Source organism: Macrosteles quadrilineatus, unplaced genomic scaffold (genome assembly GCF_028750875.1).
Source record: "Macrosteles quadrilineatus isolate MER2022 unplaced genomic scaffold, UCM_ALF_1.0 Scaffold_20__1_contigs__length_2534061, whole genome shotgun sequence".
Classification (NCBI taxonomy): domain Eukaryota; kingdom Metazoa; phylum Arthropoda; class Insecta; order Hemiptera; family Cicadellidae; genus Macrosteles; species Macrosteles quadrilineatus.
In genome coordinates, this window is record NW_026542613.1 from 2,434,251 (window position 1) to 2,456,673 (window position 22,423).

A 22,423-nucleotide genomic window follows, 5' to 3' on the forward strand; every position below is an offset into this window, starting at 1 on the left:
GCTACATAAGCTATACCTCATTGAATATGTACAGAAATATTACAAGAAGTAACAAGGTAAAATCTCAACTCTACTGTAACATGGTTACACACTTTCTAAAATACAGACAAAATAGTAGTAATTAGATAGAAAAAAGTCAAGTTCTCAGGCCAGAAGAGGGATCAGTTTGGGCCGGAAATACAGTTTATGAGCAATTATTTTCATGATAGCAAAAAGCGTCTGTGAAGATGTGCAATCAATTGCCGAATAGTAGTTCTGATGTTTGATTATACCTAAATGTGAGTAATGTACACAGTTTTGCCGCAATACCAGGAGACGATAATCCCGTCTCTTCAACCGCAGAAGACATTCATGATATTAGCTGTGACTTGGAAAGATGTTACAGCTTTGCTGTGACTGCAGAAGACGTTCTTGATATTGATCACAGAAAATATTCACAATTTCACTTTGATTGCCTGATACAAGGTACAATATTGTAAAAGCTGGTTGTACTGTTGGTACTAAAATTAACGTTTAAAAAACTATTACTTTAATACTTTTCAACCAAACCGATTTTGTCTGATCCAATTCTGGCCTGACACCCTGTGATGTTCGTTAAGCTTATAAGAATAAGACCACTCACCAGTGACGGTGAAAATAGCCTTGGTAAAGACATTGGTGCTGATGAGCATATGAGACCACATTCCTGCCGAGTGTTTCTGACTGGCTGCGTTAGATGCCAGAGACAACTGCTTGTTCAGAACCTAGAGAATACAAGTTGGGTTTCAGTCTTGCTCGATAGATATTTAATTCATTAACCTCATTATAAATATACAAAGCAAATGAAAAAAAAAATTACCTAGGCCAATAAAATACTAAATACTTATTGTGAAACAAGCCAATCTCATGTGAATGATGAGAGCTAATGGAGAAGAAGACCAGGATCGGAAGAAGTAAAGGTAGTTGTTCGTTGTGGTAATAATGAGATATAATAGATCATAGAGATGAGTAGGTAGATATTGGTAAAGCTGTCTAAGTTATTGGACTCTGAAAAATTTTCTTCGCTAAACAACTAGCTAAAAAAATCAGAAGTAACAAAACAATTGATCCGTTGTGTTCTGGCCTTTTTAATGTACTCTATCCCACTATCAACTTCAAAGATGCAATTGCTAAGCTTAATAAATGTATCTGTTTGTGGAGCAAGCTGATCTAGTGGTGGAGCCCACCCACTCAGTCTCTAGAGTTCTAGGTTCGAATCCCATCAATAACCAAGATGACTTTAAGCTCTTAATATAATGCCGCAAACTTCTAGGTTTAGCTAGAGCCTAGCATTCTACGATGTAATCTGTGTTGAATTACTTGCAACAGCAGTTCATATCCTATCCTGTGCTCCAACATGCGTATGACCAGATGAGCCTTGCGCCTCATAGCCTCCAAGTAGCGGGGAGAGAGTGTGTGCAAGTTCTTGATGGGGAAGTAGAAGCCCGGGTCGGGTGGTCTGGGTGGCGGGTGAGGCCCTGGGCCCACACTGGGGATGGGTGCGGGTGCCTGGGACGGGTCCATGATGATGCCGCCAAACTGTTCCTCGTATTTCACCACCTCCAGCAGCTCCTGAAAATGAAACACATTTAAGGTTGTAAAGCTGTATACAGCCTGGATACAATGCTTATAGTCATAAATGCTATCAGTGACAATAAAATATCCTAATTATTTTTATCAAATTATCGCATATACAAGATTTGATCTGCTCTGAAGCGTATCATGCCCATGAAATGTACAGTTAAAGATTGAAGTAAATATGATGGTCTAATGGTAGAGTATGCAACTAGGGTTCCCGAGGTTCAATCTTTAAACACCATCCTCAAAGAGACCGAGTCCGCCGATATTTTGAGCGAATTAACTTTTTAATTTATATCCTGAAATACACTGTTCAAAATTTATATTCCTTGATGGAAATGATTTTGCAATCAGCTAATATTACATATTTGATTAGGCCTACTGAACAACTTAAAGATAATAATTCTTTCTTACTGAATGTATCCACTCGCGGTAGGCATTGTTTCCGAAGCATTTCTTGGCGTACAGTCCGGTGAGGTATGTCGCAATTCCCTTTGGCAACCAGATATCCGACCAGTTCTGCATGGAGATGAAGCAGCCAAAGAACTGTTCCGCAATGGCCAGCGCCATCGCCTTGCGTGTGATGTACGTCTGGTCTATAATGGCCACAGAATGGAGCAGGTTCGTGCTGGTGATAAACAGTAGATTTAGACATATTGCATAGATTTCAATTACATATAAGAAAATAAATCGAAATTCAACAAAAAGCACTCTGGATTCTTGCTAGTAGCTAGGTCCCTTGGAGCACCGTTCAAGGAATTCCAGATCTTCACAGTTACAAATTTGTATATTTTAAAATGTCTCTGTAGTATTAAGGAAACATAAGTGGTTACCAAACTGTAGAATCACAAAATTAATATCCAACTAGAAATAGCTCAAATCTAGATGTAGGTGTAGGCTATCAAAGTCTATGCACTGCTTCCCCGTAACTGGCTTAAATATGTTTAACAGGCTACCAACAAGCCTGAAAACTCTACCAGAAAAACCGTTCTAGCAGAGGATTAGGCTGTTTGTTGAACAAAACCCTGCTATTCTGTGCAGAAGTTTTTTTTTAAATAGTAAAAAACTTTCAGTAATTTATACTACCATTGTCTTGACTTGGCTTACTGTATTGCCTTTTTGTGTTTAATGGTTGTGTTGGAAATTAAATTGTTTTTATATAATACAAATTTCAATATTAATCAACATCAAATATATTAATTTATTAGTCTTTGTTTTTATGAACAGATGGTTTATTTTAATTTATTTTAAAACAATTGAGAAGAGTTGTGTTAAGAATTTAAGAAAGTGAACAACATAACAATTTAGTTAAAGAGAAATGTTATAAAATATTTGTTCTTTATCAGAATTAAATCAGTTCTTTATTAGATAATATTTGGTAAAAGTTCTTTATTTCACACGAGTTCTAACATAGTGGCGACCGTGACAGGACATTTTTATTAGTTTAAATTCAGAGTAGGACCAAGCTTATATTTTATTTACAATGGATAAGCTAAGGTCAATAAAGACTGAAAGGACTCAACTAAGAAGAACTTTTACAAAGTGCAGAAATGAAATGGACAAATTACTGGCTGAAGATATTAAAGATGAAGTAACAATTAAAAGTGATCTAAACAAGTTGCAAGATAAAGCTGAAAGGCTTTTTAAGCTAGATGAAGACATCAAGGAAGCCTTGTTTGAAAATCCTGCAACAAAAGAAGAGGACTTAGAAGATGAGTTTGATACTACAGAATCTTACAGAGACATGTTATCTTCAATGAGAGCTAAGTATGACCATTTCATTTTTCAGGTTGGCCTAAGCCAACAGTCAAGAAGTGAAGTCGGGGATACCGTTCACAGTCTTAAATTAGTATCTAAGAAGGGGTTAAGTCTACCTAAATTACAATTAAACCAGTTTGATGGAAATGTAAAAAATTGGATAGGGTTTTGGGGGCAGTTTAAGAAGGTCCATGAGGATCCTGATCTAGAACCTGAGGATAAGTTCCAATACCTCATCCAATCTTTAAAGCCAGGCTCATCCCCTAGGGAATTAGTAGAAAGTTTTCCCCCATCTGGAACTAATTATGTAAAGGCCATAGAACAATTAAAAGCAAGATTTGGTAGGGATGACTTTTTAATAGAAGTATATGTGAGGGAACTGCTCAGTTTAGTGCTCCAACAAGTAACGCTAGGTCCTAATACTAAACTGTGCCGACTGTATGACAAACTAGAAACACAGTTAAGGGCACTTGAAACTTTAGGAGTCACTTCAGACAAGTACGCTTCAATGCTGTATCCTCTGGTAGAATCTGCTTTGCCCGAAGAAACATTACGAGCCTGGGAGCGGCATCGTTCAAGTAAGTTACCACACACACCCTCGTCTTCTACATTGTCAGATGATAAATCAAGTAATTTTTTACAAGAACTTCTTGATTTTCTAAAGGCTGAGGTGGAGAGTGAAGAAAGGCTGGCTCTTGCTCGTTCGAGTTTTAAATCTGCCACTCCAGGAGAGAACAACAGCAAATGTAGCAGCCAAAAGAGAAGGTCAGCAGTTCACGAACCTCGTCAGGGTCAACCTACGGCAGCTGCTCTATTGACAACTGGTACAGAGGGTCATAAAGGGTCGGTGAGTAACTGCATTTACTGTTCTAAGGGAGGTCATAATGCTCAAGATTGTTCCTCATTTCAACAATTAACATTAAATGAAAGGAAGGAACATCTAACTAAGAAAAACTGCTGCTTTGTATGCTTAAGACAAGGCCACGCAGCAAAAAGATGTAAGGTATTTGTAAAATGCCTCTTCTGTTGTAAAAGGCATTATGGAATCATGTGTAGGGACTTGTATGAAAGTAGATCTAAAATTGATGCTGATAAACCAGATTCTAATCTACAACAGCAAAGTAGCCCTAAGCCTAAGTCAGAGGTTCTCAGCAATTTTGAAAATAGTAAAGGAGAAACTCTATTACAGACTCTTTTAGTTAAGGTTGTGGATGATAAAGGTAAAGAATATTTGGGAAGAGCACTTTTGGATCCAGGTTCCCAGAGATCCTACATTACGAAGGACTGTGTCACTAAATTAGGTCTACAAGAAACAGGTAGTGAAGTCATAAATCATAGCTTGTTTGGTGGTGTAAATGTAAAACAAAAATCTCATAAAAACTACCTAGTGACTCTTCAGAATGTAAATAACTCTTTCAAGATCTCTATTCCTGTGACAGATCAAGAAACAATTTGCAACCATGTTCCTAGGCTTAAGAGTGAAGAGTACTTTGACATCTTAAAAGAAAAGAACATTATTTTAACTGATGTGGGTGAAAATGTACCAGATGTAAAAATTTTACTTGGTGCAGATGTACTAGTGGATTTGTACACAGGAACTATGCAGAAGATCGATGACAAACTAGTCGCTATTGAAACGTACCTTGGGTGGACCGTGATGGGGAAGCAGCCATGCAGAGGAAGTCGTAAAATGTCTCTGCTAACTCTATTTTGCCAGTCTAAATCTGAAATTAAAGATCTATGGAGCTTGGAGACAATAGGAATCAAGGACCCTATTGAGGTGAAGCAGAGAGACTCCATTGATGCAGAAGTATTTCAACATTTTAAAGAAAATGTAAGAGTGAATGTTGAGAATAGGTACGAAGTATGTTTGCCGTGGTTGGAGGGTCATCCTGAACTTCTAGACAATCATGAAATTGCAGAGAGACGTTTGATGTCATCAACTAGAAGATTAAATACCCTTAACAAATTCAACGACTATGATAAAGTCTTCAAAGAATGGTTAAAAGAAGGGATTATAGAAAATGTTCCAGAATCAGCAGAGTCAACAAAGGTCCATTACCTGCCGCATCACCCAGTCATAAAAGAGAGTAGCTTAACTACTAAAATACGTCCAGTGTTTGATGCGTCTACAAAGGACAGAAGAGGGCATTCTTTGAATGAATGTTTGGCTACAGGTCCAAATTTAGTAGAGTTGATTCCATCTCTTGTAATGAAATTCAGGAAGCATCAGATTGGAGTAACAGCAGACATAAAAAAGGCTTTTTTACAGATCAGTTTAGCTCCTCAAGACCGAGACTACCTTAGGTTCATTTGGTGGGAAGACTACAAGACTAGAAAATTGACAACTTTTAGACATTGCAGAGTTGTCTTTGGAATTACCTCCAGTCCCTTTCTGTTAGGAGCCACACTAAATCACCATTTGGATGACGCACCACTTCATCTACAAGAGACAGCTGCGAAATTGAAAGATGCCTTTTATGTTGATAATTGTATTGTTAGTGTTGACTCTGCAGTAGAACTAAAAAAGTTTGTAAATGAGTCCATGGAACTAATGAAGCTAGGACAGTTTGAATTAAGAGAATGGGCTAGCAACTATTCAGATGTCAGTAACCTTGAAAATGAGTTTTCAACAGAAAATATTGTACCATTACTGGGCATGTTGTGGGACAGGGAAAAGGATGAGATTTTTTGTGACATACGATCCATTTCTATGCCAAACAAGAAGGTAACCAAACGAGATCTACTCTCAGTAGCCCAGCGAATTTTTGATGTGGTAGGTTTCACTTGTCCTGTGTCTTTATTACCTAAGTTACTCTTGCAGGAGACATGGCTGAAAAAACTGACATGGGATGAAGAACTGCCAAATGAAATATCATGCCAATTTTCAAAGTGGGTTGAAAAATATTCATTGGTTGGAAAGCTGTCGAATACCAAGAAGACTATTTCTGTTAGGGAGTCAGTCCGTAAACGAGACTAGTTTTCATATATTTTGCGATGCTAGTAAACTGGCTTATGCAGCTTGTCTTTTTATCAGAACCAAGTCTCAAAACAAGGTAGCTGTGCAGCTTATATATGCAAAATCTAGGATTGCCCCGAAGAATGCAACAATACCAAGATTGGAGCTGTTGGCCGCACTTATGGGAGCTCGGATCTACACACATGTTCAAAAGGCGTTGAAGATGTCATGTAAAACATATTTTTGGACAGACTCATCAATCGTACTGACATGGATCAAAGAGAAGGAAGATTGGGGAACTTTCGTTGGGAACAGGTGCAAGGAAATTTGTAACACTACTTCTAAAGATGATTGGCACCACATTTCAGGAGATCTTAACCCTGCTGATTTGCCTTCAAGAGGTTGCGGAGCTAAGACACTTTATGAATCTCAATGGTGGAAAGGACCGTATTGGCTTCAAAATGATGAGTCTCAGTGGCCAGTGTCGAGTCTTATGCTACCAGATTCAGAAGCATATACTGAACGGAAAAAGAAGATTATATCAGCAGTAACTACAGAAAAAAGTATTGATTTCTCAATGTCATTACTATACTTTTCAAGCTACCTAAAACTGTTAAGAATGGTAGCATGGATTTTACGATTTATTAGGAACTCAAGTCACAATCAAGAATCAAAAAGTGAAAGTTTAAGTAGTGAAGAGATTCAAATGGCTGAAGAGAAAGTTATCTTATGTATCCAAAAGAACTCGTTTGGAGAAAAATCAAAATTCCAGAAAAACTTGCCAGTTTTCTTCGATGACAAGGGTTTGTTAAGAGTGAAGACCAGACTAGTTCTGAATGACGACAGTGAAGATTTCAAATTGCCGATTCTTTTACCTTCAGGTCATCCTATCGTGACACGTATCATTATGGAACTTCATGTTGCTAATCAACACGCTGGACTTCAATCAATGTTAGTTATAGTCAGAGATAGGTTTTGGATTCTAAAGGGTAGAAAAACCATTCGCAATGTTTTATCTCACTGTGCCAAATGCAAGAGATTCAAGTCTAAAGCAGGAGAAGCACCAGTTGCTCCACTTCCCTTAGAACGGATCACAGAATGCAACGCTTTCCAGTCTACAGGCATTGATTTGGCAGGACCACTGTACCTAAGAAACGGGGAAAGAGCATGGGTGGTTTTATTCACATGTGCCGTGTACAGAGCTGTGCACTTAGAGCTGGTACAGTCTCTTTCAACGGAATCCTTCATATCTGCTTTACGACGATAACGGAATCCTTCATATCTGCTTTACGACGATTTATATCCAGAAGAGGACGAATTTCACTAATTTACACAGACAATGGGACCAATTTTGTCGGTACAAATAATATCCTTAAGCGGTTGGATTGGAAAACCATTTCTCGGAAATTCGAGATACAACAAATAACCTGGAAATTCAATCCTCCAAGTGCCCCATGGTGGGGAGGTATGTGGGAACGACTAGTGAGAATGGTCAAGGAACTGTTGAGGAGAAATCTAAGATTGGCAAAAGTAGATTATGAAGAATTAATGACTCTTTTATGTGATTTGGAATCTACCATCAACTCAAGGCCTTTGACCTATATGAGTGATGACTATGACACTCTACAACCTCTCACACCTTCAGTATTTCTACAACCAATTGTTAAGAGTGACGTTCATGATTTGGACATTGTCGACTCAACCACTCTAAACAAGCGAGTGAGGTATCTTCAAAGCTTAAGACAAAATTTGAGATCAAGATTTAAGAAAGAATACCTTGCGATGCTAGTACATAGATCTAAAGAAAACAGTGGTAAAGGAAGGAGGACAATAAGTACTGGTGATATTGTACTAATAGGTGACGATAATATCAAAAGAATAAATTGGCCATTAGCACTAGTGTTGGAGACAATACGAGGAAAGGATGGAGTCTGCAGAGTAGCCAAGTTAAAAACAGCAAAAGGAGAACTAACAAGACCCATCCAGAGACTTTACCCCATGGAAATAAATTCAAAGGACATGTCAAGGAAACAGGATGCACATATTGAAGTGGAAGATAAGTCATCAACACCAACAGAAACAAGAAGAGGGAGAAAGATAAAAATCCCTAGGAAAATGGACTTGTGAAAATATAAAAGAAACATGTAAATAGTTTTGTTTGAAATTTTGATGACGTAAAGCAAAATTCCAAGGTGGGGAGGATGTTGGAAATTAAATTGTTTTTATATAATACAAATTTCAATATTAATCAACATCAAATATATTAATTTATTAGTCTTTGTTTTTATGAACAGATGGTTTATTTTAATTTATTTTAAAACAATTGAGAAGAGTTGTGTTAAGAATTTAAGAAAGTGAACAACATAACAATTTAGTTAAAGAGAAATGTTATAAAATATTTGTTCTTTATCAGAATTAAATCAGTTCTTTATTAGATAATATTTGGTAAAAGTTCTTTATTTCACACGAGTTCTAACAGGTTGAATAATATATTTGATTTTATTTTTATTTGAAGGATTGCCATCAACTGTCATCGAAGACAGGAACAGAATAACCTAGAAATCAGAAGGTTACGAGTTATGTATGTTATATGTCAAAATGTATGTAATGTTTTGTGAAACGTTCCTTGTTTTCAGAACGAGCGTTTAGTTTATAGCACTAAAAAACTAATTTAGCTAACGACAAATTAATCAAACTATCCGCTGCACAACCTGAGTATGCTGAGTGTCGCGTAGGCGGCCACAGGAATGTCCGTTTCGTCCACAAACACCTGTTTGTAGCAAGGGTAAGGGTAGCGGTTGGCCAGAGTCTCCTCGTAGAACTCAAACGCCTCGTGCATGTAGCGGGCGGACACCTTGAGTGGCTCAATGAGGCCGGGCAGGCAGAAGTGAGTCACCTCATGCATGTACGGGTCCACGAATATCTCAAATGGACTGGAGACAAAACATGGTCGAAACATTATAATTGTAGTAACTTTAAATAATCATACTAATATTTGGAATCACGTACAACTCTCGCCACACTGGACTAACCCCGTGCTTAGTTCATTTTCAAATTTATTTTAATTTTTTATGAGGGTTTCGGTTTTGATTTAGTGTGGTTAACAGCGGTTTTACTGTACTAAGAATATGTAGCATATCTGAGTTTTGGTTAAATCTTACAAATATTATAAATGTGAAAGTTTTTGTATTTGTTTGTTTCTTTGTTTATGTGTTTGTAGGTAAGTCATGCATAAACCACTAGATGGATTGGGCTGAAATTTGGCATGATGATAGCTCACATTCCCAATTAACATATAGGCATATTCTTATCTCAAAAATCCCTTTGGGCTCCGCCCCAGTGGCTCTGTAGTTTCCCATGTTAACCTCATGAGTATTAAAGTAGTATAAAGGGTAGGGAGTATTTAAAGGGAATTAAAGAATTTAGTCAGCTGTTTCAACTAAAAAAGTTGGTTCTATGATATACAAAAGCATTAAAAAGTTACAAGATTTACCAACAGGGTGCAGCACTATATTTTTTTTGCATTTATGTAAACGGCTAATTTGAACTAAGCAGCAACAAACAACTGTGATACACAATGAGAACTGTCAAAGTAGGATTGTTTACAGTTATGTTTATGTTTTTAATGTCATGAATAATTTGTGATTTTTTAAATTTGTAATACTTTATTTTTCTTTATTGTTTAGGTGAAGAGGTACAGTCTAACCTTGATATAACGAACTTCGATATAACAAATTTTTTTTTATCCCCTAGAACTCTCCATAAGACACAATGTATATTTTACCTCTACATAACGAACGAACCATAACAACGACCTTGATTTAACAAATTTTTCGTGATTTTGGCTAAAATAAGACACCTCAATATAACGAATTTATCATTGTCAGAACCTCTATATTGCGAATTTAACCTCTGCATAACGAATTGTCTACGTCTTTCCCTCGATATAACAAATCCCCCACCCAATTATTGTTTTGGGAAAATCTGTTTCTTTATCAAATTAAATGGAAAGGTAACGTCATCGCTTGCGCTTCGTCTGCTCCGTTTTACATCTTTGTCTGCTGTCGTTGCGCGCGCTATGTTGCAACTGAGAACTGATTTCATTCACTGAGGACTGATGACGACGTAATGTTTAGTAAGCTGTGATTGGGTGATATGGGATAACTATGGTGAATTGTACAATTTTTGGATAAAGAGAAACCTAAGAAAGAATATAAAAACAAAACCAAAGAGAAAGAATAGCAACATCGCTATTTTAACATTCCTTATACGAGTGTTTTTATTATCCTTAAGTTGACTATGATTATACAATTTTATAATGACTTATCTAACAATTTATTGTTTTCAATACGATTTGTTTCAACTAGCAACACCAATGCTATAGTTAATGATTATTATTGACATTCCTCTGTTGTGATAAATCAGTACAGTAGAACCCCTCATATCCGGCCACGACGGGACCAAGCTCATGGCCGGATAACGATTTGGCCGGATAAACCAACCTACTATGAAAATGACAATTCATACCTAATAATAATAGGTAATCAAAATATGCAGTCAAAAGTATCATTCCAGCCTTTTCTGGGATTTAAAAAAATAAACATGTTTGTAAAAAGACAAAAAATATTTTTAGGTTAAAGTCGTTAAGCAATGAAACAAGTACAGTACAAATATGATGATTCCAGGTAACAAAAGGTATTAAATGGTGGTAAAAAAGACAATAAATTGGACTTGAAGATCGTTATGGGACTTAAATGGTACATGCATTTCAACTTTACATTCTTATCCATTTTGTGAAATACAAAGATTAATGTACTGTACTAACCCCGCTTTGGAAATAATCAACCAACTGATCAGGGGTTAGGCCTACTAGCTCAATTGAGTATAGTGACACAGCAAATAAATGTATAAACATAAACAAACAGATAAATACTGAGAACAAATTGTTTGAGGACTTGAGCAGTCAGAAAGACTAGTGCTTGCATCTAAACGTCTGTAATCTGTGAGAAAAACATTTTGATATTGGCTTCCTGGAAGGGGCCGGATAAACAGAGGACCGGTAAAACCAAGGCCGGATATGAGGGGTTCTACTGTACTGTAGACTGTAAGTAGCCTACCGGCCTATCACGAGCAGTAGCTTACAAAACTTTCTACTGTTTTGTTTTGTTCTTTACGTGGTTTATGACTACACAATACAGTGTTTGGCTAGGTTTTAGCAGGGTTAGAACAAGCTGTGATTTTAAACTTACAGCTTTTAACCTGTACCAAGGTCAATGATTGTCATGATTGTGCAATATTCAAGATCCCTCCCACCCTCCCCTTTATTAGGCCGGATAATTTTGGTTCTACTGTACAATGTAAACACTGTACTGTAAAGTGTTGTAGCCTATGCTACTTTAATTGTATTTTAATGAGGTCAAATCCCGACCTATATCCCTATATTGACCGACGCTGGTTCTGAACCTCGACTTAGCGAAATTATTGCAAACCTAACCTCTATATAACGAACCTCGTTTTAACGAAATCCTTGATATAACGAATATTCAGTTCGGTCCCTTCAGATTCGTTATACTGAGGTTGGACTGTAGAACATTATGGCTATGGTAGATGTGTAATACCATAGTATACCGTCAATTTAAAGAAGCAAATTTTATCAAACTTTGTCCTCCCCCATTGCAAACGCAAAGCTTGAGTATAACTGCAATAAGCAATTTACACTTATACGCCAACCCCGTATGAAGGACGGGTACTCTGCTAGTATTATCAAGAGTCCAAACTGGCAGATGACACAAAAAAACTTTACACCTCTCTTCAACTCATACCTTCCTCATTTGAAATTGCTGTCAGAGACAGTGAAATATTCTCATGTTTTGTGTATAGTGTAAAGTTTAGGTGTCCTTTGCCAGTTTGGACTCTACCACTGAATTTGTATTAAATTATTAAAGTATACACCACACAGTTAAGCCCTAAGCCTGCTGTCCTCGCCAATGCTCAAGGTAAAACAAAAACCATAGGCCTTTGTGCTCTATGTTACCTCCTTAACTTCAAAGTTAAGTCATTAGGCGGTTAGGAATAGTTTGGTGCACTTCTACACGCTTTCAATGATGTCATCTAGTACAGTAGAACCTCGATGACCGTCAACCTCTTTCAACTGTTAAATTCTGTTATCCGTCATCCTGCTGCAGTACTTAGACTATTTTTAAATGCGATTTGATATTATTTCACTGTTCTAACATTTTGTATTACTTGTATATGTATGTAATTTAAATATAAAAATATATTATCTTTCACTTGTACAGGGTTTAATTTATTCCAAAACCTTTTGAATCACAACTTCAGTCCCGAGGGTCACAATTAATTTAGGTTCTACTTTATGAAGAAGAGCGTAGTGATAATGTAAAGGAATTCCAATAGATGTTGATTGAATTATTTTTTCCACAAATGTGTCACGCTAACTATTCATTATTTACACATTATACAGGGTGTCCCGGAACTGTCTACCAATATTTTAGGGCATTGCTCCTGGGTAAGAAACATACCTAAATATCATATTTAAATTGTCCGGAAGTCCTTAGTTACTCACACAGCCACCATTTTGTTTTTTCCAGTTATTAATTTTTTTCTAAAGAATGGTTAAATATACGAAATGGAAACTTTGCACAAACATTAATGACAACTAGACAAAGCTACAAAAAAATTATGACGATTTTTCAAATTCATAAAACAAAATGGCGGTCATTTAAAATTTTTATAAAATCAACGGTTTTTGAGCTATTTAAGAAACAAAATTTTAAATGGTCGCCATTTTGTTTTATAAATTTGAAAAATCTTCATAATTTTTTTGTAGCTTTGTCTAGTTGTCATTAATGTTTGTGCAAAGTTTCCATTTCGTATATTTAACCATTCTTTAGAAAAAAATTAATAACTGGAAAAAACAAAATGGCGGCTGTGTGAGTAACTAAGGACTTCCGGACAATTTAAATATGATATTTAGGTATGTTTCTTACCCAGGAGCAATGCCCTAAAATATTGGTAGATAGTTCCGGGACACCCTGTATATTTAACAAGTAAGTTACCCCACGGCTAGAGCTATATTGGGAGCGCAGGCAGGTGTGGTGAGTACGTAGTGGAAAGTCTTGCGTCTCATGTCCGGTGTATACACCACCTCGATCAGGTCACCACACGAGACTGCCGTCATACACTCGTCCACCGTGAACTCTAGCCTCCACGTGCACGGCTCAGCGAAACTGTCCACACACGGGAACCACAGCCGAGAGGAGTTCTCATACTGGTAGGTGAACATGTGTGCCCCCCTCTGGAACAGAATATTCAGGAAAACTGGTGAAATTTACTTGACGTCAAGTTATTTCTATGTCTTTTAACAGGTAGAGTTTCAATCCTACATGATATTCGCTAAACAGATATATTAGTTATTTGTTGAAGTATATGTGATAATAATTTTTTAAACCTGTGCATGTGTATGTGTTCTGAATTTTGTTAAAAAAATTACTATCGAATGTTCATCAAGAACTACACATGGTTTCCAAACTCATTAAAGCTTAATACCAAGTGATTCAAAGAGCTTCGATTTCCAAACATTAAAACAAAATTTGGGTTTTATCAAAATTATTATTATTCAAGAACGTATATGTTTTTTTTCTTGTTGGTGTTAAAACTGAGGATCTACTGATAATTGACAACTAAAACATTTATGTAAGATTAAGCTTGAAATTCAGCAGTCTTTTCTTAGTCAAAACACCAATCCTGACACTACTGAATTACAAAATTGAATAATTTGTTTATAACCTACACTAGACATAAAAATTACCATACAAAACTTTTACAATAGAAAACAAAATCATGTCAGTTCTCATACAATCTGACAGTCTTCATACGTTTACTAGAATCCTAACAGATTAATAGGCTACATAAAAGTGTGAATACATACAACTATAACAAAATTAGGTTACCTCAGCTAGAGTTCCTTCACAGTCAGGAATTACGAAGTGAACACCTCCCTGGGGCTGCTCCAGGGAAAACTCTACTCCTACCCTCAGCGGCCTACCTTCCCCCACCACTGCCTGCAACCACAACAACTTGTCATTTACAAACTGCAACTAAAGGACAAAACGGTTCAAAATTGGACATAACTGTTTTTTATCATTGGGGTTTTAATAATTATTTATCATGGCTAAAATGTGGTGTTGGTTAAGAAAAAGTAACATAAGTCATCTTATTTCATTTTACAATAATTATTCTTCACTCTATTTCCACTAAAATACAACCAGTTCCGTCCAATAATAATTTATATTATTGACTCTTTCTCCATAACTTTTAGCTCTTCTTTCAGTTAACAGGACTTTAAATTAGGCAAAATTTTGAAAAATTTTACGGGCAACACCAGTCTTTGAGAGCAGTTGCGTAATTTAACCTCAGCTGTGCGTACTTGAGTGTCCGGACGCAAACCATTTTAAGCCTATTTGAATTCCTGTCATAAAGTATATAAACTTTTTGCTACCAAAAAAATTCAACTAAAAGTTTAATGGGGTGCGGTTACAAATCTTTTGGTGTGCAACATATTTTGATTTCTTTTTCCTCTAGTACTGTTACTGAACAGTCTTTGTACAACGTTTCAGATTTTAATGAACAAATACTGTGAAAGATTTGAGACAAAAACAATTGTATAGTAATATATTAGGTTGTATTACATATGCCTCTGACGGTATGCTGATGACCAGTTCACCGTTCGCATGGTCTGGGTCTATCTGGTTGGCAGCATGTAGATGTGAGGGAGAAAAGTGCTCCAGTGACCTTCTGTAAACAATCAGAAGTATGACGTGATTCCGATACATCACCCATCTTATGAAACATGACAATACCTTCACTTGCAACTATTAACAGGAGCACAGAGGGAACACGCTTATAAGATGACCGTGCGCTTTCACCTCTAGTATGTTGTGCTGGGAATATACTTGTGACGAGTAAGGAAGAGCCCGGTGGCAAGCACTGGTGGAAATTCCTATCGTAGAGGGCGCAGAGCCATCCTCCACCTCAAGCATAGTACTACATAAGGAGGAGGGAGGGGGGGTGGTGTTGGACTTGAATTTAACCCAACAAAAAGTTTTGCGACCTGAGAGATGAGCTTAAACCGACACTCTGCCAGGAGGCAATGTTATTGATTATTGGTATCCCGTCTTGAACAGTTCTGGTACATAACCAACTCATGATGAGTCGGCCCATCTGTGGGAGAGCTTGGTGGAAGATTAACGGTGGATGGCTCGCAGAAACTTGATGGTAAGGGGCTTTTTGAGTTTTACACCTAGTATAGTTATCCTTACTGTCGGTATGTCCGATGAAAATCTATCAAATATGGATTTTTTTATAAGATGGGGGAAAACGTTATGAAAATGGGAGGCATAGTTGGATTGGATCAATAAATAATTCCTCGGGTTGGCACTTAAGAGTTGTTCAAGAATGGACAGAATATTAAGTTAAGATGTTGGGGTATTAATGTTTGGTAGGCTATTTATAGGGGTTCACATCAAACAGTTTAAGGAAAAGAGATATTTGTTGTATATGTTTTTGAAAACAGCATTAGTTAAAAAGTGAAGTAGAGTTATACACAGATATGGATTAATCTAGACTCTAAACCACTGAATAGTACGCCTAACAAAACTTTAATATTTCATCATAAAGTAGGGTACACTACAATAATCAATAGCTTTAAAAACAATCCTGATATCTCCTAACTTAAGTATAAAACAGAATTAGTAGTCCTGAAAGGAAACACTTACTCATTGCTATCCCCTTGACAAATATCAAGGAAAGGATCAAAATATTGGAATGGGGCTTCATAAGTGTCGTTCAAACAAACTCTGTAGATCCGACACTGTTTGGCGTTTAACCGAATGAAGCGAAGAGTATCTCTCAGCGGCACAATCGTCAACTCAACAAAGCCCTGAAAATTAAACAAAATATGTTCAAGAGTCTATTTGCGTCCTCTCTGGGCTGGTACTTATGAAACATCTTTCAGGTTCTCAAAACATACAAAAATTAAAAATAAACAAAAAAGTCAAATGTACATATTGAATATGCCTACTGCCAACGATTTAATTTAAATTCACAGTTCTGGGGGGAAACCGTCTTGTATGAACAAGGGTCTGTGTTTTACTGTAAGAATTTAAAGGATTTTACTTTAAACCCGTTTTAAATCATTTAATAAAACTATATACATTTTGTCCATTTGACTGAAAGCTAGAGACACATTAAATTTTGAAGAACACTAGAGTTAATGGGTGCTAAAAGTAATTTTTCTATGACTAGCCTACTTTACACTCTACTAGTGGTTTTATTTGCAAAATAGTATATTATGTTAATTATTTTATATTTTCTTGTATACATTTTTAAAACACATTTAACTCGTAGTACGCCTTACTTACAATTATACTTTTTCTTTGAAAGTTTATTCCAGTCAAGCTCAAGATCTGATGGGCTGTAAAAACAAAATAAACAAATTAGACATTTTCACAACTTTCTAGAAGGAAAATTATCATCACGATTGAATGAACCTTTTTAGAGGTTTAAACAATGCTAAACATCGGACGTACCACGACCTGGGAACCAAAATCAATTTAATTAGATGCCTGTAGGAACAAGCCAACTTGTGATTCTTCTTCTTTAGTCTTTTCAGTCCTCATGTAGCCTACGCTAATTGGGTTGGTTTCTAATGTTTCTTTTGCAAAACTATTGAGCCAAGGAAGTACGCCACAGACTTAGGCCTAATTTATAGAGTTAATTGATACATAAATAGCATTGTCTGGTATAGCTACCTCTGAGCCTGACGGTAAGAATTATCGACCCTGTATATGTATTTCATAATTTTCTATTCATCTATAGTTGCAATTTTTTAAATACGATCAAGTCAGATTATATCAATGGTTTGTCCTCTCACATTCATCACCAATAACTTAGGCTACTGTAGGCCTATTTATGATTGGAATATTATTGATTGAATTTGACCATCGACTTTGGATAGGTCTACTGAAGTAAACATCCCATGGTGCACCAGCTGTCAAACTCAACGTCAAACTCCAGAACAGTCAAGATAAAGAAGTCAAAAGCCTGCAAAATGTACTTAAGTCGCACAACCTACAACTAATAGAAACCTCTTACACCAGAATTACCCCACTCTCAAAAAACTGCATCGATGGATGTGCTACTAATATCAACCCCCGCCAAATATCAGCCTCCACATGTCACAATAACCTCTCCGACCATGAATCCATCATCTGCAAGCTATCTAATTTCCTACCTCACCTTGAGCCACCCATAAAAAAAATGACCAGATCTATTACAAATCAAAACCTAGAAAAACTAAGAGAAAACTTAAAAAAAAGGACCTGGGAAGAAGTACTACTCTGCCATCCCGTAGAAGGAAAATACAATAATCTTGTAAGGATAATTCGAATGGAAATGGATGAAACTATGCCTAAGACCTCCAAAACCTTTAGGCCTACAGACAAATCAAACGCTATTTTCTGGGACGACAACCTACAAAAGCTTCAAAACAGCCTGACACATGCACAGAACAAATACACTTCTACTGGCCTCAATGCTGACAAGCAAACTTACACCACCCTCAAACGATTATATGACCTAAATGTAAAAAAGAAAAAATCTGAACACACCATGGATAAAATTCAACAGGCACCTAATAAAAGTAAAGAGATCTGGAACACTATAAATAGAGAACGGAAGAAGACAAAGAGCGACAACAACCAAACTATGGAACTTCTGATTAACGACAAACTAGTAAAAGACCCAGAAATAATCTGCAACAACTTAAATAACTTCTTTATATCTCAGGGTAACCATCACCAAAACTTGCACCAATCTTCACCACCACCCATATTAAGACCTAATAACTTCCACAATGCTCCACACCTAAACCACTTCAGAAAAATCAATATTAAAGAACTTCAGCAAATTTTTACCGAAATCAAACCAAAAAACTCATCTGGCTATGATGAAATCTCAAGCAAAATTGTCAAATACTGTCAATCCGAACTTCAACACCCCATCCTTGACGTCATCAACTCCTCAATAGAACAGGGACTTGTACCATCACACATGAAATCTGCAATAGTTTTCCCCAAATTCAAAAAAGGCGATAGAAAACAAATTGAAAACTACCGTCCTATCTCTATACTTCCCACGATCTCTAAATACCTAGAGAAGGCAATTCACAACCAAATTATAGAACATCTGAATAATCTAAACTTCCTGTCACCAAATCAACACGGTTTTATGAAAAATAAATCCATCAACACAGCTCTAAACCAACTATGTGAAAGCATCGCTTCTCACTGGGAACAAAAACACTCAGTATCAGGAATCTTTCTGGACCTCCAGAAAGCGTTCGACAGCCTTGACAGGACCATACTAATAAACAAATTAAGACAACTCAACATCGATAACCTGGCTCTTAAATGGATTATCAGCTATTTCTCAGATCGAAACCAACAAGTCGAAATTGAACACCAACAAAAATCCTTCAAAATTAAAACAAGATCCACCCTCACAACAACAATACAAGGAATTCCCCAAGGCTCCATCCTTGGACCCCTTTTCTTCATTATTTATATAAACTCTTTCCCGGACTTTCTACCCATGGACAAGACCATCATAATGTATGCTGATGACACCACCATTTTATCTCCAACTTCTCCTCAAAATGAGAACTCAACCACTGGATAGACCCTCAAACTGGCTACCGACATCTGCTCCACATTAAACCTACAAATCAACAAATCCAAAACCATCAACGTAAATTTTTCAACAATCAACCGAGCCAACACACTACCCCCTGCCAACCCAAGCAAATCAGAACCCATAGCCTCAGCCACAACAACTAAATTCCTTGGCATTACCATCGACAGCAATTTAAATTGGCATGACCACATATCCTCACTGGACAGCAAACTCTCATCATCTCTTTTTGCAATTCGAAGAATAAGGTCCATCACCAACAAGAAAACTACCAAAATTGCCTACTTCGCCCTTTTTGAATGCCATATTAGGCTTGGCATTATCGCCTGGGGATCTGCCTCAATCACACAAATAAATAAGCTAATATCGCTCCAAGAAAAAGCCATAAGGACGATAGAATGCCTTCAACCATCAACAGACTGCAAACCCTACTTTACTTCCAACCGGATCCTAACCATCACATCCATCTATATCCTAGAAACCACCAAAATTCTCAAACTAAACCCCCCAAAAACCAGAGGAGACTGCCATAAATATAAACTTAGGAACACAGATCTAAATTTCGACATACAACAACACAGGCTAACTAAAACTAGTAAAACCCCCCAAATTGCTGGATCAAAAATTTTCAATGCCCTCCCTGATTACCTAAAACAAATAGCCAACACAACAACCTTCACAAGAAAATTAAAAGAATACCTGATTGAAAGACCATACTACACCCTAAAAGATTTCTTTGACGACCACAAACATCTCAACAAATGAACTCACCCACACACACACACATACACAACCACACACACACACAAACACACCTACCCTAACCTCAAGATTTGACAATTCCCTGGTCTTCAAGACTACGGAGAAGAGGAACCTGTATGTATGTATGTATGTATGTATGTATGTATGCTGTTACCATTTTTGTTTTATTAAAAAAGAACAGTAGGGTGATACGGATCTACTTTAATGGTATAATTCCCTCATTCCCTGGATTGTTGGTTTTTTTGTTTTTATTTGTTTAGGCTTGTTTTATTTCATAAATATATATTTTGTTTTAAGATAAATATTGATAGTCTAGTTTCATTTACTATAGGCCTAGGCCTACTTAATACAAGCGTAAAAAGATCACAACTTAATTTGACGTTTAAGTTACATAACTTATATATGAAACCGAATCTAAATTGATATTTAATCCGATAATATCTCGCAGGAATTTTGTTTAACTAGCCTATGTTATGAACTGTATCAATGATAAGCACAAATGAAATAACCAACAGTTATTTGAAATACAGATTGAACACTGATCTAATTAAGGTATGTGGGGAAGGCAGGTCATTTTTTAAATTGTCTCGGCATTTAACCATCTATTCCAAAAGATAAAAAAATATGGGTGTAACATCACTAAATAACTATATTAAGGTACCATTAACCTACACTTTAGGTACCTAACCTACTGTAACTTCAAAACACTAAATGCCCATGATTCCCCGTAAACCCCGGCCTGCCTTTCCCAAATGTCTTTTTTCTTATAAAACCGATTTACAAAATCATACAGCAAGTTTGGTTAGGTTTTGTTTGTTTAGAACAGATTCATTAATGAAATCAACATCAACATAAACAATCATAATTAAATAATGATCAGCAGGTAACAAAAACCATTCTAGGGGCCCAAAGTAGATCCTTATCACTCCACTCAAGGCCCCACTACAAAAACAGGCCATGCTGCAGGATTCATGACGTCACATTAGTGGAAAGATTCACAGCCATAGCCCATGTGTTTTAAGTAAATAAGCTGGCGGTTTGTCAGATTTTAATGGTAAGGTTTTATTACAACTACCCACCACTGTGACGTAGTGTTGCGCTGCAGCATGGCCTGATTTCTAGTGGGGCCTTGCTCCACTCCCTTCTTCCTTGACGTGTGCTGTCATCCGCGACTTGAGAAAGTAGTTAGCTGCATATTTTTGCAATTGTCAGTGTGTAAACCTTATAACATTTTTTTAAGTAGTTTATTGTTCATTAGGATCATACGAATGTTTAAGGAAGGTTTAAAAAAGTCCAGAAAGTTCAAATTAACCCAGAATTTTACTGTGCATTGGTTACCTTACCATGATGAGATTGGGTTGGGTTAGATAAACTTAGACAAACTTACCGTAGCCTAGGCCTAAGTTAATTTCTTCGAACAATATTTTCACTAGGCCTAATAAGCTAACTTAGCCCTACCTACCTCTATGAATGAAAACATTAGCCCTATATGATATGATTATCTTAGGGTCTAGTGTAGTCATCATAGACTGATATGATTAAAATAACAGATTGGTTTGGTTCAATATTGCGATGGAGTCAGATTTCAAAGATATGACCAGTGTAGATCTAGGCCTAATGTACTAGGCTTAATTAAGTTATATTCTTAGGCCTATCACAGAAAACATACTAGCCTACTATAACCCAGAATGCTAACCCTAGATGGTAAAAAGTGTTAAGTACTCGGAGAGAGCTTTGCCTGTCAATTCGTAGGCAGCGCCACCAGCATACAATGCTCCAGCATAGCAACGCTGGTGGCACTGCCTACGAAAGCTCTCTCCGAGTACTTAACGCTTTTTACCAAGCGGTTAGCATTCTGAGTTATAGTAGTATTTTTTCTGTGGTTAAGTTATATAGACCTAGAGAATCCAATTGAACATGATTCAAGATGTAACTTAAGAAAGAAAAATTTTGATATCCGTGTCCATCGTAATATTGAAAAATAAAAGCTTAGCTGAAATGTATACAACTATAAATCTAAAATACTTATAATTTAAATGGCCTGGAGTTGTCAGCAGTCTTCTCTTTCTTCATTGTAGCCTAGTTGACTATCTTTTCTACAACAAATGTTCACATAGCCTAACTATAAAATTACGATGGGGTCATAAAAGCACCAAAGTATGTATGTTAAGGTCATCCAAAAACACCATGATACACCTCCTGATAATAAATTACGATGATAAAAATAAAAAATACCAAACAAAGCCTTATATTCTACTAACTCTATGCTAGTGCTAGTCTAGCAGAAGCAGTACCGTAGCAAACATAAACAAAAACAAGCAAACCAACATAACGCAAACATAAGAACGAGAGGAGGGGATAAGAAGAAGAGCTAAGAAAGAAAAATACCCCCGTTGCAGCAAACCTGCATAATAAGCGAATTTCCATTTACCCGGCTTGATTTCTACTAAAATATTCCTTATAAATTTTCAGATTTATTTCCTATTTATATAACATTAATTTTAGTGAGTAGTTAGGTTTGCTGCTACGGGGAAGATATTGAGGTGTGTTTTTTTTATTGAAATATTGATAGCTTAGTAT

General features: G+C 36.6%; 1 protein-coding gene across 1 annotated transcript in view; it reads right to left on the reverse strand.

The window, feature by feature from the left end:
- Positions 1-22,078, reverse strand: part of LOC129005348 (transcription initiation factor TFIID subunit 2-like) — a 43,355-nt gene extending 21,277 nt beyond the window's left edge. Inside the window, exons 1-10 of the mRNA XM_054434205.1 lie at positions 21,872-22,078; positions 16,753-16,806; positions 16,108-16,271; positions 15,022-15,127; positions 14,284-14,394; positions 13,390-13,628; positions 9,025-9,246; positions 2,011-2,224; positions 1,339-1,590; positions 623-743 (exon numbers count right to left, since the gene is read on the reverse strand). Coding sequence (XP_054290180.1) covers positions 623-743; positions 1,339-1,590; positions 2,011-2,224; positions 9,025-9,246; positions 13,390-13,628; positions 14,284-14,394; positions 15,022-15,127; positions 16,108-16,271; positions 16,753-16,806; positions 21,872-21,916 — 1,528 coding nt within the window. The 5' untranslated portion in view covers positions 21,917-22,078. The remainder of the gene's footprint in view (positions 1-622; positions 744-1,338; positions 1,591-2,010; positions 2,225-9,024; positions 9,247-13,389; positions 13,629-14,283; positions 14,395-15,021; positions 15,128-16,107; positions 16,272-16,752; positions 16,807-21,871) is intronic.
- Positions 22,079-22,423: the final 345 nt, after the last annotated feature.